General features: G+C 41.3%; 1 protein-coding gene across 1 annotated transcript in view; it reads left to right on the top strand.

Moving 5' to 3' along the window:
• Positions 1-18,415, top strand: part of DOCK4 (dedicator of cytokinesis 4) — a 282,165-nt gene that overhangs the window by 7,133 nt on the left and 256,617 nt on the right. Inside the window, 3 exon segments of the mRNA XM_007469745.1 lie at positions 1,556-1,652; positions 7,347-7,495; positions 13,482-13,566. Of these exon segments, the coding sequence (XP_007469807.1) occupies positions 1,556-1,652; positions 7,347-7,495; positions 13,482-13,566 (331 nt within the window).

Raw genomic sequence — 18,415 nt, 5'->3', positions numbered from 1 at the left:
CTGCTGAGGTCATTTCAGTTTTTAGATGTTAAGTAGGTTGTTGAGTTTCCCTGGAAATTCACTGTTCCCTCCAGACCTTGCATTCTATCATTTTATAGTCTCTGTCTCCAGATATTCATCCTTTAAATTGCAACAGCTGCCTGAGAAGCAAAATAAATGCACTACCATTTAAAAATGTCCTATTATGTAGACTTGATAAAAGGTTCTATATATGTCACAGTTCATATATTACTGTTTACTTTTATTTCTAGTTTTACAACCCAGCTTTACATTTTCAGCAATGTTTAAGTTCTAGAATGGAGTAAAACATTCACAGGGTCAGTACTTTAGCAGCAGTATGAAATGAGGAGAAGAGGCTCTGTTGGTGAAGAAATCAAGGCAAGATTTTAATTCCCATATTTGCTGTCAAGAAAACTTTGCAAAAAATATTATATGCACTTTGGACATAACGTCAAAAAGGAATGCAGAGCAGTTATTGGCCTCATGCTACAAAGTAATTTTCCCTTGATCATCCATGTAACCTGGTTCAGTGTCTACATATTAGATATTGTCCTTGGAAAAAGATACTCAAATGAAGAGATAATCCCCATCAGTACAGTCAGTTAGCATTCTTTTGAGAAGCTGTAGTATTAATAGGCACTTACCCATTTTAAGCTGCACAAAAACTGGAAGAATTTGAAAAAAGAAACTAGAGACGAGAAAAAAAGGTTATTGTATGTCAAAGATAGAATACAGAAGACCGATTCAATCTTCTGTTTTTTCCCCTCCATCTCCTTCTATGTCTCCTTAATATTAGGACCACCATACATACCCTGCTAGATGTTGGTATGAATATTTTCCAAGTATAGTTTCTGACGTTTAGAAAAGAAATAGGAGAAATATATTACCCCAGTCATGGAGCGGAGCGTTCTGCAATGGATATTCAAATATCTGTGATGTCAAACCCTTAATAAGTTCTGTGATGCATGACAACATTGCTGACAGTAGTAATCATTTTTCATGGTCTTGTTGGCAAGTCATGAAAATGAAGCGTTAATGAGAACAAGTGAGTGTTCAGTCAGTATATCGGTGTCTAGTTGTTTATAACGGTGAGTTAGTTTAGATGTTTGCAGCCATCAAAGCCTGACCGTGGAATGAGCCTGTCCCTCTCTTTGAGTCCTGTAGTCATAGAACTTGGAAGGCAAAAGCCATCTCACAGTTTATGTAGCCTGGTGACCTCATGTTACACACAAGGACTTTGGGACTTGGAGAAGTTAAACGAGTTGCTCTTTAGAGGTCAAACCGTGGCTGGAGCAGAACTCTTCTGCTATTGTTGCTTCTCCACCACACTGCTCAGACTTGATCTGGATAAAGTGACTGGTCGTTCTGTTATGGTACTGCCGTAACCCACTTTACATTCCTCACACAAGTTCATAATCGGATCCTGGTTACTGTCTGCAGAACCAAAAATAACTCTGCAGCTTCCTTTCCTGGTTGGTCTTTTAGAGTGTTTTAAAGAAGATTATTGCCTATGTCATTTGCATATACACTTTGTTGTTGCTGTTCAATTTCACAGACAATTTGAAATGGTTATTCCCACTGAAGACTCTGTTATCACGGAAATGACATCAACATTAAGAGACTGGGGAACCATGTGGAAACAACTCTACGTGGTACGTAACTTTTTAATGGCATCATGTTTCCGATGAAGGATTGTTTTAAGAAATATCTGAACAGGAGTGTCAACTAGCATTTGAGCACATGCTGTAAGTCACTAGTACTCTTCCAGGAATTAGGGATAGAGAGCTTAATAAGACTCAGTGTTGTTTTAATCCCTGTGTCCATCTAGCATGGATTTTGCAAGTTCTTTTTCAAGCCGCACGAAGGTAAAGGATCACTTTCCTGGCATCTAATCAAATAGGATGGTTTTTGTGGAACGAGGGTCAGGCTTTCTGAATACATTTAATTTTCAGGGGGAACTAAACTTATTTTCAATACAATTTTCATATTGGTGGTATTTTTTATGTTCTAATTCTCTATAAATTATTCAAGTATAATAAAAATGATAGGCTGCTTAGCCAGAATCAATGAGAATATTCTAAATATACAAGAGAAAGGAATGTTTCTTGGGGAAAAAAGAGGTCAGTGTTTTGTGTATATGTGTATATATATATATATATATATATATATATATATATATATATATATACCTATTTACATATTATACTTACTGAGAGTCTTCTGTGGTGCAAACCCTGTGGGAAGTACTCTATATGTAGTATCTCATTTAATCCTTACTACCACTCAAGGAAATAAAAGACTATGATCATCCTGAGTTTACAAATGAGGAAAATGAGGCCGAGAGTGAAGAACTTGCTGGAGGCCAAGTAGTTGGAAAATGGCTGAGCTGGGATTCAGATGTAAATCTAGCACCTTCCCCTCACTCTGAACCACTGTATATGGGGAATTGGGGGTGACATTTTGGGGAAGATGAATTTATTTCTTCTCTGATTTTCAAAGGAATTTATAGAACAGCTTAATCATTTGAAGGGATGTGCTCAAAATACAAAGGTGTACTTATCCTGACAAAATGATTTGAAATAGCCTGTCAAAGAGAAAATCCAAATTAGTGAGGGACATGGGCACAAAATGACCGTTTTTATTTTCTGCTACATAGAAAATGCAATCGGGGCACTTCCCTGGTGGCACAGTGGTTAAGATTCCACCTGCCAATGCAGGGGAACATGGGTTCGAGCCCTAGTCTGGGAAGATCCCACGTGCCGAGGAGCAACTAAACCCGTGTGCCACAACTACTGAGCCTGCACTCTAGAGTCTGTGAGCCACAAGTACCGAGCCCGCGAGCCACAACTACTGAGGCCCGCATGCCTAGAGTCCGTGCTTTGCAACAAGAGAAGCCACCACAATGAGAAGGCCACGCACCGCAATGCAGAGCAGCCCCTGCTCGCAACAGCTAGAGAAAACCTGTGTGCAGCAATGAAGACCCAGTGCAGCCAAAAATAAATTAATTAATTACGTAATTTAAAGAAAGAAAGTGCAATAGGATAGTTCATTGAGGCAAGAAAATCTTTAAAAGTCACTAATAAAAACCCTTTTGATGTTGGATTTCTCTGACCATGCCCTCCTGCAGCTGGTGGCATTAGGGCTCACTACTAAAATCCACAAGATCTTAGATGAAACACAGTGTCTAGGCTTTGCTGGGGTGAGGTAAATGCACTGTCAAGATAACTGAACTCAAGGGCTCTGTGCTGGGAGACTACAAAGGAAATGCAGATCTCCTTTTTAGATTTAAAAAAATTTGTGTTGGAAAGAATATAAAACCCAAGTATTATTTCACTTAATATTGTACATGACACTAACATGGAAAATGAAACTATGTGAAATTTTCAAATCACTGCATCCTAAGTACCCACTATAAAAATAATGACAGTGTAAGTGTCAACCATTAGCTGAGCTAAGGCACCAGCACTTTTCCTTTTATGTAGCTGCTGGTGAGGAACAGAGTTGAATTTCCACTTGATTCTTCCTTATCTAGCTATTTTTGCCTGATTTTGAGGCTGCGAGCATCTATTTTGGGGACATACTTGATTGGCTTGAAAACCTATGTGTTGTAAGCTCTAGGAGTAACCTTCTCACCTCCTACTGTTCCTAAGTGATGGAAACAGAGAGAGAATTTTTTCAAAGTTTCCTTGGATCCTGGAATGGTAGTCAGTTCTATTAGGAAAAAATATAAAGTTTAACCTGGAAGTACCAGATTTTTGACCTTGAGAAGGAGGCTGATTTGACTCTGTTGGACCTTTTGGTTTCTCTTTTCCTGATGTAAACGTTTTTGCCAAATGTCTGGGTTCAGGTTCATCATGCTTGAGTGTATTGGGGTACTGTCTGTGGTCTTTCCTATCAGTTTTAAGGCTAGCGTCTCCACTGGAAGCTTCTCCACTGGAAGGTGCTTGATGAGCCACTAATATCTTGTCAGTTGTAAGTAGTATATGAGCTATACTTAATATATGTAGGGCATTTAGCATAAAAAAGCACATGACAGATGCTTGAGAAATGCTATTTGCTCTTTTTAATAACATTGGTAATGGCCTAATTAATGTCCTTTAAAATATCACTTAATAAAGTATCAGTAATCTAACCACAAAACGTTTAGGAGAAATACAGCAGCCATCTTTTACCAGGTACTTTTGTGCGGGCCTTTGGGTGGGTATTTCACCTCTCTCTTCTGTGGGACTCTGCCAGGTAGTTTTTATTCTCGAAGCTCATCAAAGATAATCTATCCAGGGTCCCATGCTAAGTGGGAAAGCCTGGCTGTAAACTGAGGTCTGCTGCTCCAAAAATTATATTATTTTCATCTTGAGGCAAATCAAAACTTACCCATTCTCTACAACACTAAAATACTTAGAGTTCACTTTTTGCAAAAAATATTGCAGAAATTTTCTGATATATTGTAAAAATGTTTAGGTATTTTTCTATTTTAAGCGTTTCATATTGTACCCTCTACCTCTTTCATTTGACATTAAATCAAAAGCATTCTTCACGTTTCCTGAACAGTCTTCATAACTATCCAATTTTTAAAATCCAATTTTTAAAGAAGCATCATTTTCTGACTAGCTGTCAAAACCGATATGTACTGTTTTCATGCACTAGTAGGGAGGGTTTGCTGGTCAGGGCTGCAGTATGTCACCGTTCCTGCCGGAAAAGCGGACCAACTTGTTTTCCTTTTATAAATGATCTGACTTCTTCTCAGCTCAATGTTCTCTTAGACTTAAGAACTAGAGGTGACGTTATTAGGAAATCAAGCCCATTCTTCTGGACAACTGCAGAACGCCTTCCCCAAGAGCAGGACAAGTGACTTTCACGCTGTGACAGTCATTTTAAGCAGAGCTGACTCTCTCCCCGGCTGCATGAGATTTGACTTATATTTTCCTTATGTAATTTCTTTGACTCAAGTGAACTTTTCTTTCTGACCACAGAGTTCCTCAAGTTTTTTTTTTTAATTTTTTAAATTAATTTTTTAATTGAAGTATAGTTGATTTACAATGTTGTGTTCGTTTCAGGTGAACAGCATAGTGATTCAGTTATATATATGTATATGTATGTGTGTGTGTGTATATATATATATATATATATATATATATATATATATATATATATATCCTTTTTCAGATTCTTTTCCATTATAAGTCATTGCAAGATACTGAATATATAGTTCCCTGTGCTATGCAATAGGTCCTTGTTTATCTGTTTTATATATAGTAGTATGTGTCTGTTAACCCCAAACTCCTAATTTATCCCCCCCACTTTCCCCCTTTGATAATTGTAAGTTTGTTCTCTGTGTCTGTGAGTCTCTTTCTGTTTTGTAAATAAGTTCATCTGCAACATTTTTTTTAGATTCCATATATAAGTGAAATCATATGATGTTTGTCTTTGTCTGGCTTACTTCACTTAGTATGATGATCTCTAGGTCTATCCTCCTCAAGTTTTTCTTGATCTTCCCTGCTTGTTCTTTTATATGATCTAAACAGAACCCACCTCTCAAGATCCACCAAAACTAACAGCTCTAAATCAAGGTATTCCTTCCTTCATTCTTCAGCTGCTGGGACTACGTAGTGCAGTCTCGGCCATTGTGGTTGGGAGCTTACACCAGGTGAAGAACACAGACACTGACCAGTGACTTACAGCATTATAGCACCTTTGTAATGACTTGTATGGGAGTGTATAACGTGAGTAAAGAGTGAGAGGTTATGGAAGAACAGGCTCAAGAGAGTGCTCTAGGAGTTGAGAGCCAGATTATTGATAGCTCAGAGGATCAGGGATGGTGTCATGGAGAATGCTTCTTGGTCAGCTGGCACATTGCCTAACCTGCACAGTACACGAAAATGCTTTTCTAGTCACCAAGCATTGATAAAGCAGAAGATCCATCACTACTTTTTACCAAAAAAAAAAAAAAAAAAAAGAATGTTATGACTGACCATCTTTACCCATCACACAGAACTTGGTATTTCTGGCAGCTTATCTCTGTAGAGGACTTTAGATGAACGATCATCTCAATACTTTCATACCACTATTCATATAGCCTACTAATAATTTTTGTAGAAAGTAAAAGCATGGCTTCTTCTTAAGAAAGATGAAGGGTTGATGGAAGATGAAATACTTATAAAAGGTTTACCCTAAATATCTCTGGGGAAGAGACATACACTTAGATTTTGATAAAGACACAATATTTATAAGAGGGTTTATTCTGTATCAAAACCATAATGATAACAGCATTAGTAGCAGCTGATACTTACATGATATTTATTCGGGGCCAAGCATTGTTCTCAGAGTTTTAATATATGAAGTCATCAATCCTTATAGCAAGCCTATGAGATAGGTACTACGATAGCCATTCTACAGATAAGAAAAGAAGCACAAAGAGGTTAATACACTGCCAAAGGTTTTTCAGTCAGTGAAGGGCAAAATTTGAATGCAGATTGAGGTAGTTTGTCTTTCAAGTCTGTGCTCTTAATCAGTGTACTATGGGGGTCTCTTCACAAATGTTATCTCTAATCCATAAAATAACCTTACAGGAAGTTAGTACTGTGCCTGTTTCACAGATGGCAAAAGCCATACTCAAAGCCTATAAAACTAGTGAGTGGCAAAAACCAAGATTTGAAGCCAGGAGTTTAGCCTGAATTTACATGAATGTTTAGCAAGTAAGAAAGAAAACATTTTTTTTTAAGTCTAAATACTGACCAGATAATAGCAGTGAAAATTCATCAATGAACGAGTGTGAGAGCCCTCTGTGTACCCAGCTTCTGATGGGAACACAGTAAAGCATTAAGACCAACATGCAAGAAATAATTGGAAAACAGTGTTTTCTGTTGAATTGGCTTTAATTACATGCAGGCATACTTCAGAGAAGGGGAAAAAAGAATGTGAACAAGAGTTGTAAGGGGAAGATTTCCTGAGGGAGGTGGAAATCGGGTGGAGCCTTGAAGGGTAGTAGAATTGGATGGAGCTAAAGAAAGAGGATTTGAGGTGGAAAGGGAAGCAGAGTAAGTAAAGCCAGACACCAGGCTTGGGTGTGAAGGCTTAGTGAGGACCCTGGGACACAATGTCTGTGTTGGGGAGTCTGAGAAGTGGAATTGGAATCTTGGGCAGGAAAACAGCATTGTGAAATGTGATGAAAGCATGTAGAGCAGTGAGTGCATTTGAGGACCCGAGGGGAGAGTTTGTCTTTTAATGGAGAATCTGTCCACAGAGTGGCCAGCACACAGAGGGTAAGCAGGACTGCCCCCCATTTCCTCTGTGGTTACCCCATGTCTCAGTGACTGACTGTTGAATTTCCGCATTTGTGTATTTCCCAGAGAAATGAAGGCGATCTCTTCCACCGGCTGTGGCACATCATGAATGAAATCCTGGATCTGCGGCGGCAGGTGCTTGTGGGGCATCTCACCCATGATCGGATGAAGGACGTGAAGCGCCACATCACTGCCCGCCTGGACTGGGGCAACGAGTGAGTACTGGCCACTGAGGGGGTGCTCTATGGTGGCTGAACACGACAGATGTGACTGCAACACAGGTGTGAGCCACTATGCAGTGATATCTCTGGAAGGCACCAGAGGAGGCTTTTCCATCTTTCCTCTTTGGGGGGCTTAGTGCAAACTCTCAGTAGTAGAGTCAAGGACCGCATCCTCTAGGGCTGGTATGGGTCCCAGGACGTTGTCGGTTCTCTACTGCCCTGTGTGCTCTGACAGTGTGCAAGTGCTCATGAAATACAAAATATTCACTGGGGTCAATCAGATATGGCATCTGCTAAAAATTCATCTTGTTTCAAGGCTTTAGGCTTGGCATGTGAATTTCCTTCTAAATATATTCCTCTTCTTTATTGTGGCAGTAGGTCATTGGTGTAATCTGGAGGGATACACTAATGCTAATAGCTTCTGTTAAAAGTCTTAGGACAGGTACCCTGGGTGGGAGGGGGGCACGCTCTCCTTATTGCCCTGATTCTGCCTGTGTATACATATTAGTCTCTTTGAGGAGCTACTTGGGAGAGCTCAGTAAAAAAGCTGTTCTTGACCAAGATTTACTTTTAAATAAAACTGTAAGTGACTAATCTAAAATAACAGCCAAGCACTTTAAATAGTATCTCTAATCACTTAAAGCTCTGATGAAGGCTGATATTGTGCTAAGTATGAATCTAATATATGGGGGAGAAATTAGAATAAACCAGCTTTGACTATGATGTCAGGCTTGTATGGGCTTAAGTTTAAGGAAGGTAAATGGTCCCTCGGTATCCTACAAGGTCATAGCCTCCCTCCCTTTCCTCTCCCCAAATCCCCATTTGCTATTTCGACCTTCAAAGGATCTTAGGGCAACAGAATAAAAGAAAAGCCGACAGAAAAAGGAGAAGGCAGTAAAATGTGCACCACAGATAAATTTGCCTCTTACTGAATCTGGAAAAACTGATCTGAAACGAGAGTGTGCTTCCTCTAACCATAGAAATTCGCTTTATCAGAAGCCAGTTTTGTTTCCTCCCGAGACATCACATACTACAGGTATGAAGACATGGACCCACTAACACATTTTAAACCTCTGTCTCATCCAGGGTCCTTCTGGTATTTTGTTGAGTGAGCTGTGCCATTCATCCTTTTACCGACAGTCGGGAGAGCAGCCCTAATTCATTTATCTCAGGGAGATTTATTCCTCTGGGGAATCAAAAACAAGAGCAGGTTTGGAATGCAGCAAGACATTGCACTGGGAACTCTGCTTTTTTACGATGGGAGGCAAATTCCAGAGCCCTCTTTGACTTCAGTTTCCTCACTTGTCGAAGGAGTAAGTTGAGCTAGAAGAGATCCAAGGCCCCTTTCCGCTCCAGGGCAACATGATTCAAAGCACATAGCACTTCCTGAGAGAGATGATTTGCCAGCCACATGCATGGAGCCTCCGGTCTCGCTGTGTGAGATGGGGTAGCACTTTGAGGGGTAGATCTGAAGACTGTTTTTTTGTTTGTTTTTTTTTTGTGGTACGCGGGCCTCTCACTGTTGTGGCCTCTGCCGTTGCGGAGCACAGGCTCCGGACGTGCAGGCTCAGCGGCCATGGCTCATGGGCCCAGCCGCTCCGCGGCACGTGGGATCTTCCCAGACCGGGGCACGAACCCGTGTCCCCTGCATCGGCAGGCGGACTCTCAACCACTGCGCCACCAGGGAAGCCCCTGAAGACTGTTTGACCATGACTTAGGCTGCCCATCTTTCATGTGTTTTTTTTTGTTTGTTTTGAAAAAACTTTGAGCTTTCTCTGAATTATATGGGCTCTTAGTCATTGTGCTGGTCCTCCTTTAAAAGACTAGTTTGTAAATAGGAAGAAAGTTGGATGAAGTTAGCTTATCAAAAATAGCTTAGAAATACAGAGCAGGCAAGAAGATGATACTTTTTCAGTTTTAGGAAGGAAGATGATGACAGAAGGAAGGAAAAGGAGGGAAAAACATTAATTATGACTGAATCATGGCTCAGTTTGGACTCATGTAAGTTCTAGCTTGTACTTTGGGCAGTTCTTTGGCTAATTTATGGTAAGTTGCTAAAACACTGATGCATGAAAGTGAGCAATACAATTTATTTAGATGATCCTCAAATTCATGAATTTTCTGAGGTCTCATTCTGTTTTCTTTGAATTTCTTTGGCAACTTATTTAAAATGACTTACAGTTTACAGATTGTGCACTTACTGTATTCCTTTAAATATAGTTTTCTTACTGAATGGAAAAGCAAAAGTGGAAAGCAAATTCAGATAATTCTCTTGCATATTAAACTAAATTGTTCTGCAAAATTGTCTATTAGCATATAGATCTCAGGATGAACATAAGTGAAACATGTGTTCAATCTCAAGTTGTATGTCAAACTGTTGAAGAGTGGTGAAGAGAAGCCCTCTAGATGGAGGAAGCTTGGGGGGAGGCGGAGGGGGAGGGGGAGGGGGAGGCTCTAACCCATCTTGTTCCCTAAAGGGGCCATCAGAAGAAGTGTTCTCGCCTGGAAGCCTCGAACAGACTTAAGATGATAGCACCTGTCTCGGTTCTCCGTAGAGTCCTGTGCTGTCCTTTGACTTTCCTGTGATGATGATACAGGAGGGAGTATCAATTCATTCCTCCTTCCTGATGTCCCAGAGCAGTTCAGTGACTGAGTTAATATAAAACTAACCCCCCACCCACCCATTTCCCTTGCTGGCTTCCCATGTCCTAGGTCATCTCCTTCCATCCTGTTCCTTCCCTCTTTGCCTCATTTCTTCTTGTTTTTTAGAGCGCTGTCCTGATCCTCTTCTGTGAGCTTAGAAGCCTCACACAGTGGGAGGGTTTTCCTAAGGATATACCTAGGAATTAACAGAACAAAATAGAAACATATAAAAGTCTTTTCACACAGCTAGGACTCCAGGAAGCCAGCAGAAATTGAATAATCCAAGCCTTATGAGAGGAAAAGACTTGCAGATCACCAGCTCCTGGGGCCCCAAAGCTGAGGAAGGTTCTGGATCCCATACCTACTCCAGAACCTCTGCTGCTGGAGTTGGTCTTAACTCACTCATTCTGCAGTGATGTAGATCACTTGTCCTTCTTGTTTCTCAGATGGTTGATGCTATGTGAATTTCTAGGTTCAAATTCTCAAAGAAGGAATCCCATTGACAGCCAGTATCCGTTATTCATGTTCAAACTGAGCATTTTATACCCGCCGCTCATGAGCTGCTGGCCAGTCCAGGGATTATCTGTCCTTTGCTCAGGTGCCTACCTGTGGGCCAGTCAGGTGTGGCTCGGGAAGGGGAGATGGTCAGGTGACTAAACTACTTCAGCTGCTCCCTGCCCCTCGCAGAAGAAAGTACGGTAGGGCAGCTTCTCATGGAGTGTGACGCGGGGAAGGAGTTGCCATGATTCACATGTGCTTGTATGCAGGCACACTGCAGAGATAGGTTCGGTTCCAGACCACCGCAATAAAGCGGATATTGCAATAGCACAAGTCACAAAATTTTTTGATTCCCCAGTGCATGTAAAAGTCATGTTTACACTGTACTGTAGTCTCTTAATGTGCAATGGCAATATGTATTAAAAATATACATATCTTAGTTTAAAAATACTCTATTGCTAAAAAATGTCAAAACAATTAAGATAGTGGCATCAAAGATCATCGATCAGAGATCCCCATAACAAATGTAATAATGAAAAAGTTTAAAATACTTTGAGAGTTACCAAAATGTGACACAGAGACATGAAGTGAACAAATGCTATTGGAAAAATGGCGCAAACAGGCGTGCTTGACACAGGGTTGCCACAAACCTTCAACTTGTAAAAGAACAATTATCTGCAAAGTGCAGTAAAAACAAGGTTTGCCTATATCCTCTTTCCTTTGCTAGATAATCTTTCCTCAGCAATACTCACCTGGTGTCTTCTGATATCTTACGTTGTAGTGCAGTCGTCCTCTCTTGGGACGGGATAGAGAATGGGGAACAGGCCCTATCAGAATCCCCTGACGAGGTATAGCAAGGGGGATTTATTAGTCTGCTCAGGCTGCCATAACAAAATACCACAGACTGGGTGGCTTAAACAACAGACATTTATTTTCTCATCATTCTGGAGGCTACTAGTCTGTGAGCAAGGTACCAGCAAATTCAGTTTCTGGTGAGTACTCTGTTGCTGGCTTGCAGATGGCTGCCTTCTTACTGTGTCCATACAAGGACAATCTCTGGAGTCTCTTCTTCTAAGGACACCAGTCCTGTTGGATTAGGGCCTCACTCAAATGACCTCACTTAACCTATATTATCTCCTTATATTCCCTCTTTTCAAATGTAGTCCTATTGGGGTTAGGGCTTCAACATACAAATTTTGGGAGGACACAGTTCAGAAACTAACAGGGAAGACATGGGCATTTTGAAAATGAGTTACTGAGTTTGTGCTTTGAAAGTTCAACAAAAATTAGAGAATGGGAGTGTGATTTTTAAGTTTGTTAAAGAGAAATATAAGTGAAGAAAAGTGAAAAACTGTTTTAGTATCTAAAAGCCAAGTCCTACCGTCAAGAGGGCCACAGTCTTGTAATCTTAAAACCAACAATCCCTCAGGGTGGCTGGGGAAGTACCTGGCTTGAAGTATGTGCTGAATTAATAAGAGGTTTTTACTTATGAAACCTCTAACGAGGTTTTGGGGCGGTCACAGAATTTTAGGATGTTTTTAAAATACAAAAGTGAGAAAGCTTTGGTTGTATAATTGGAAATGCCATGCAGGAAGGCTTCCATATTAGAGAGAGTAATGATGTGGAAGGGATGTAGAGCAAATTATCCTCAGAGAATTAAGTGTGAGACCCGGAGTGGGATAATTGAGGGGAGTCTGGTAGAGAGACATCATGAAGCCTTTGGGATAGTTGTGATGGTTAAGGAGATGAGTAGAATTATACAGCCTTGACATCAGTGTAGTAAGGTGGATGCCTGGAGAGGAGTATGTTATCAAGGTCACTAGAGGGAAACTGGCAAGATTATACTCATTTTCCTCTGTCCATGGTAAGACATCACAAATCCGATACCATACTTGGTCCCAGTGAGGCTGGATATAACCTTAGAATATTTCTTAGCATAGTAATTCACGTTATCAGTCACAATGAAACCTGACGTAAGAGATTAAGCCATTTTTGCTACCCCAGGCGTAGACCTATGCTGTCCCAATTTCTGTCCCCTGCCTTTACTGAGTTTCTCCTAATGACTGACCCCAGAACTTGCCATGAATAAGGACCATGAACGTGTTGCCAGAGATTTCCATTATTAATGTGTTAGCTCTGGATATAACTAGGTATTTTGGTGCCAGGTCAAATCCTAAAGGCTACATTTCCCTCTCCTCAACTCTGTTTCTAGAACAAAATTATGTCTATCTCTAGTTTCCACCACAGTACAAGGAGGAAGTGTTTCTGTGGTAATAGCTTGTAGGGTGCTAAAGGTTCCCCACCATAGAGTACCGAGGCCCCCAGTGGCAGGAGCGCTCCACCAAGAGTGCCATCCCATTCCCACCCGACCCCATTTACTTGCCTTTGTCATCTTCTGTTTCTCAAGTTATGACCAGTGTTCAGCCTAGTCACTTACTCCAGTCACAGTGAGAGGTTAATATAAGGTAAAAAATATGGGTGAGAGAAGCATGGTGGGTGATATATCAAATGTTAGGGTGATACAGTAAAGATAATTATTTTTTTTAATTTATTTTATTTTATATATATATATTTTTTGCGGTATGCGGGCCTCTCACTGTTGTGGCCTCTCCCGTTGCGGAGCATAGGCTCTGGACGCGCAGGCTCAGCGGCCATGGCTCATGGGCCCAGCCGCTCCGCGGCACGTGGGATCTTCCTGGACCGGGGCACGAACCCGTGTCCCCTGCATTGGCAGGCGGACTCTCAACCACTGCGCCACCAGGGAAGCCCAAAGATAATTATTTTTAATATATCCTATCAAGGTAACTCTTCCGCCAAATGTCTGCAATCTGTTTTCTAGACAACTGGGACTGGACCTGGTGCCTAGGAAAGAGTACGCGATGGTGGATCCAGAGGACATCAGCATTACTGAGCTCTACCGATTGGTAGGTATAGGAATCCTTGGTTCACAGCCTCACTGCTAATTTTGTGGTTTCCATGACACTCTTCATACTTGCTTGATTTTGTAAGAACAGGATGTTCCCGGTTTAATTTGGAGCAAGTAAAGAGAATTGAGAGCTGAGGTGACCATGCCCCAAGTACAAAACTGAGGTAATTTACCCACCTCAGAATGCCCTGACATTCCTACTGAGCCCTCAATGCCCAGGCACTAGGAAGTAAAGCCAAAGAAGTTTTAAGTTTTATTTCGCAAATCTTTGTACTTTGCCTAGTCTAGTGAAATCTTTGTATTTTGCCTAGTCTAGTGGAATGGTTACAAGTCATACATATTTATCTGTTCTGTTTCAGGACATTGTCGTGACTAATGGTTTCCAGTTAGTGCTCACCAATATGTCAGCTCCCCTCCCTGCCCTGCTATCACTGTATGCACAGACTCCTGAAAGTATCTCTTCCTTGGTCTCCAAATGCTAGACTTATCCCCCACCTCTCCCAAACGCCAGGCCATCCCTAAGTGCTGAAGCTTGTTAATAATCCTGAGATATTTGGTCATCTTGCCCATCGTGGCATCACCCATGACTTGAGTTTTTTGTCTAGTTACATGGTAGGTTGAAGTCCAGTTATTTACTTGGCATCTAGGTCCCCAAATCTGGTCCCATCTGCCTTTTTTTTTTTGGCTGCGTTGGGTTTTCGTTGCTGTGCGCGGGCTTTCTCTAGTTGCAGTGAGCGGGGGCTACTCTTCGTTGCGATGTGTGGGCTTCTCGTTGTGGTGGCTTCTCTTGTTGCAGAGCACGGGCTCTAGGCACATGGGCTTTAGTAGTTGCAACATGCGGGCTCATTAGTTGTGACTCGTGGGCTCTAGATGCAGGCTCGGTAGTTGTGGCGCACAGGCTTAGTAGCTCCGCAGCATGTGGGATCTTCCCGAACCTCTAGAGTGCAGGCTCGGTAGTTGTGGCACATGGGCTTAGTAGCTCCACAGCGTGTGGGATCTTCCCGAACCAGGGCTCAAACCTGTGTCCCCTGCATTGGCAGGCGGATTCTTTACCACTGCGCCACCAAGGAAGTCTCTAGCCTCGTATTTTTTTTTTTTTTTGCGGTACGCGGGCCTCTCACTGTTGTGGCCTCTCCCATTGCGGAGCACAGTCTCCGGACTCGCAGGGTCAGCGGCCATGGCTCACGCACCCAGCCGCTCTGCGGCATGTGGGATCTTCCTGGACCGGGGCACGAACCCGTGTGCCCTGCATCAGCAGGCGGACTCTCAACCACTGTGCCACCAGGGAAGCCCCCCCTAGCCTCGTATTCTTAATATATGTATAAAGTTTTACCTAATCTCTAGATACTCACTGAGCTATTTTAAAACCTCAAATCAAAGAAGCCAGTATCCCAGGCGTAACTTTGCTTTGCTCTAGTTACCACTGCATCTTACCCCACGTTCCAAGGAGGAGTGACTGTGGTAAATAGCTGACTCCTTTTTGGAAGATCCTACCTCTCTGGGGGTAGCTTCCCAAGCTTAGAGTATTCTTCATAGAATTGCAGATTATTCTTGACCTGAAATTTTCTGAAAAACATGGTGGAAAAAATCATCAGTAAATCCATCAGGCGTGTCTGATTTGAGAAAGCAGTTCTTAATACCGCTTTCAGTTTTCCCCTTCATCATCAATCTGTTCAGATTATCTACAGCTCATTATTTCCGTTGGAATAAATTCCATTTCTGTGGAGAATTTCCTTTGCTTTACGTTGAGCTTCTTGAGGGTGATGTTTCATGCTGCACCCCTCTGTGGCATCGGTGCTAAGCAGGGTATCAGGCCCAGAGCAAAAACACAGTTGAAGGTTGGTTGGAGGGAGGAGGGCAGAGATGGAGGAAGGGCACACAAGGAGAATATTCACAGTAAAAGTCACCACTAACTCTTAGCTTATATAACAAACAAAATCTCTAGAATTGACTTGTCAGTGACATCCTCTAATGGGACATTTTTATTATAGTTTATTTAACTGTTGGGCATCAGATTTTGTCTCTCACTTTTGTTTTAATCTCTCACTCAACTTGAAGTTTCTTCAAAGTGGGCACCGTGTCCTATACTGATACTTCCTCTGTTATGTCCAACATAATCTCGTTCAGTGATTTGCACTTAATAAGCAATCACTTAATGATTTTGATGTTACTATGGTATTATGAGAAGACTATGGGCATAGATCCAAAAAACTAGGTTTAAATTTCATCTCTTCCTTCCACCAGCTCTCTGATCTTGGACTTACTGCTAAATCTTTCAGAGCTTCAGTTTCTTAGTCTATTAAATGGAGAAATAATTCTAACCATGTTTGTTAGGAAGGTTAAATAAGAAATGCATGTAAAATGCCTTTCCTTGACAGACAATGTTTGCAAAGCACCTAAGCCTTCAGTCAGTTTTCATTCCTTTGTCATCTTTATTTCATCCTTATTAAGGAGGTAAGATGGCAAGAATAATGGCAGCCTTATGTGCTAAATCTTAAGATTAGATTTGGCTGTGTTCAATGAAATAAATAAATAATAGAAGCATAGACATGATGGAAATTATTTCTCTTTTACAGTATGCAAGCCCAGAGGCAGGAAGTCCTGGGCTTGTTTGTGGTTTCATGGTGTCAGAAGCAAAAAAGGCTCCATCATCAAGGATACTTCAGAGTACAACATAGCTGCAAGAACTCTAGCCATGACCTTGCTCTCCAGCTTTAAGAAGGAGAAAGATTTCTCTCAGTTGACTCAACTATTTTAATGAGCCTTCCTGGAACTACCACACAATACTTGCACTTATATTTCATTGGCCAGAACACAGTCACATCCCCATATTTAGCTAGGGATGTCAAATATTTGAGAAGCAACTAACAGTGTCTGTCACAAATATGTTTTATTTTCCCAAGTTTGATTTTGTATACATGTGATTTTATCTCTCTTCTTTTTACTTAGTGTCATATATAGGATGGGAAATTTATTTCATCTCTTTGAACATTCCGATTTGTTAGTTGTGGCTGTTGGGAGTGTTATATTGATAAGATTCTGGGGTCTCTTCCAGGCTGTGATTGATTAGCAATGACTGCCATTGGAGGGGGTTTTTCATATTTTATAGCTCAGAACCTAGTCCACAGTCTTCATTTGACAGATGAGGAAAATAAAACATTGTAATTTTACATGAAATTGTAATTTCTCCTCCATAGTGGTTGCATTTTACTGCTTCTAAAGCAAAGACAATAGCCCAAGAGAACCCCAAATGATTATAAGCTTCAGAAGGACATGTTATTTCTTTAAGGCAGCTTCAAGTTCCTATTTATGTCCTGGCCCAGCAGTAATCAGGTTCTCTGTAGCACTGGCCCTTTTCTTTATGCAACCTAAACGTGACTGATTGTATTGACTTTGCCAGGGGGAGTTGGCAGGTACCACCACCAGTCCCTTATGGTGAGGGTGGGAGTGGGGTGGTGATTTATTGTCACTCCTAGATCAAGGATCATGGCATGGAGGTAAAATGCCCCAACACAGGATACTGTATTAATTGTTGCCACTTCTCTTTCTTTACTATGTCTTCTCCCCGTAATACTTGAAACACAGGTGTTTGCATCTTACAAACTTCCTAGTGCATCATTAGAAAAAAAATGTCTTGTTTTGGGTTTTTGATAGCCCTGTTAGCATATCTTTATCACCTGATTTTGTTCATCTAAGCAGTAAAATGCGCTAAACCTCACCGTGTTGACATATGTCCCGTTGGAACATATGGTTTACTGCCAACAACCAGAGCTCAATCCTTCTGTAGTAAAGAGGACTTTATTGGCTGGGTGCTCTGGTTGTTTGGGCATGAGGAGTATCTTTTTAGGAACCTTTCTTGGTTTTAATAAGATCAGGTTAGCTGCTTGCTTTGTGATACTTGGTGGGTAGGCCAGTGGTTCTCCAACAGAGAACAGGGTACATTTGGCAATGTCCGGAGACATTTTTGCTTGTCACAGATGGGCATGGTGTGGAGTGGGGAGAGGTACTACTGGTATCTGGAGAGTAGATGCCAGAAAAAGACGTTAAACATCCTACCAAGCCCAGGACAGCCCCACGACAGAGAAATTACCAGCCCAAATTGTCAGTAGTGCTGAATGTGTGAACCCTGGTGTGGACCATTCACACAGTAATTAATGCATTAGTGAGGGTTAATAATTTGTATCACTTTAATAAATCTTCAGAATGCATCTGTTTCTTTTCCTAATCAAAGGTCTAGTTAAACTGTAAGCACATTTAGAGTCACTGCTAGGTGCCTTTGTAACCATAAATTATTTCAGAGATGGATTTTTGTCTATGTGTTATAACTACCAAATCATAGTTCTTGAAGTGTGGATACACCTTTTAAATTTTGCTACTGCAATAATATATTCACAGAGAGATTTTTTAGCAGTTCCCAAAAGTAGTGAATTACCAAAAGATAAACAAGGCATCCTAACCTATGTAAGTTCAAATCTCTCTCAGGCATGGAAGGATGGTGGGAGAGGAAGAGAGATTTCAGTGCCATGTGTGAGGGCCCATGTCACACGTACAAAGGGTAGAATTAAGTGGGCTTATTACTAGCATGCGTGCAAAGACCAAGGCAGTAATTCTACAAGAGATGCAACAATACGTTTTTCACTCTTCTAGGATTTGCATCTCTCTGCACATGATCTCAATCAGTGATTCTCAGCCCTCATTGCACATTAGAATCACCTGGGGAGCTTTTAAAACTACCACTGTCCAGACCCCCATCCCCTAGAAATTCTAATTTAATTGTTCTGGGATGGGACCTGGGCACAAGTATTTTTTAAAAGCTCTCTTGGTGATTCTGAAGTGCAGCCAAGGTT

The sequence above is a fragment of the Lipotes vexillifer genome, unplaced genomic scaffold, assembly GCF_000442215.2.
Source record: "Lipotes vexillifer unplaced genomic scaffold, Lipotes_vexillifer_v1.1 scaffold597, whole genome shotgun sequence".
NCBI lineage: Eukaryota > Metazoa > Chordata > Mammalia > Artiodactyla > Lipotidae > Lipotes > Lipotes vexillifer.
The sequence above is the reverse complement of the archived record's forward strand: the minus strand, read 5'-3'. Positions and strand labels throughout refer to the sequence as shown.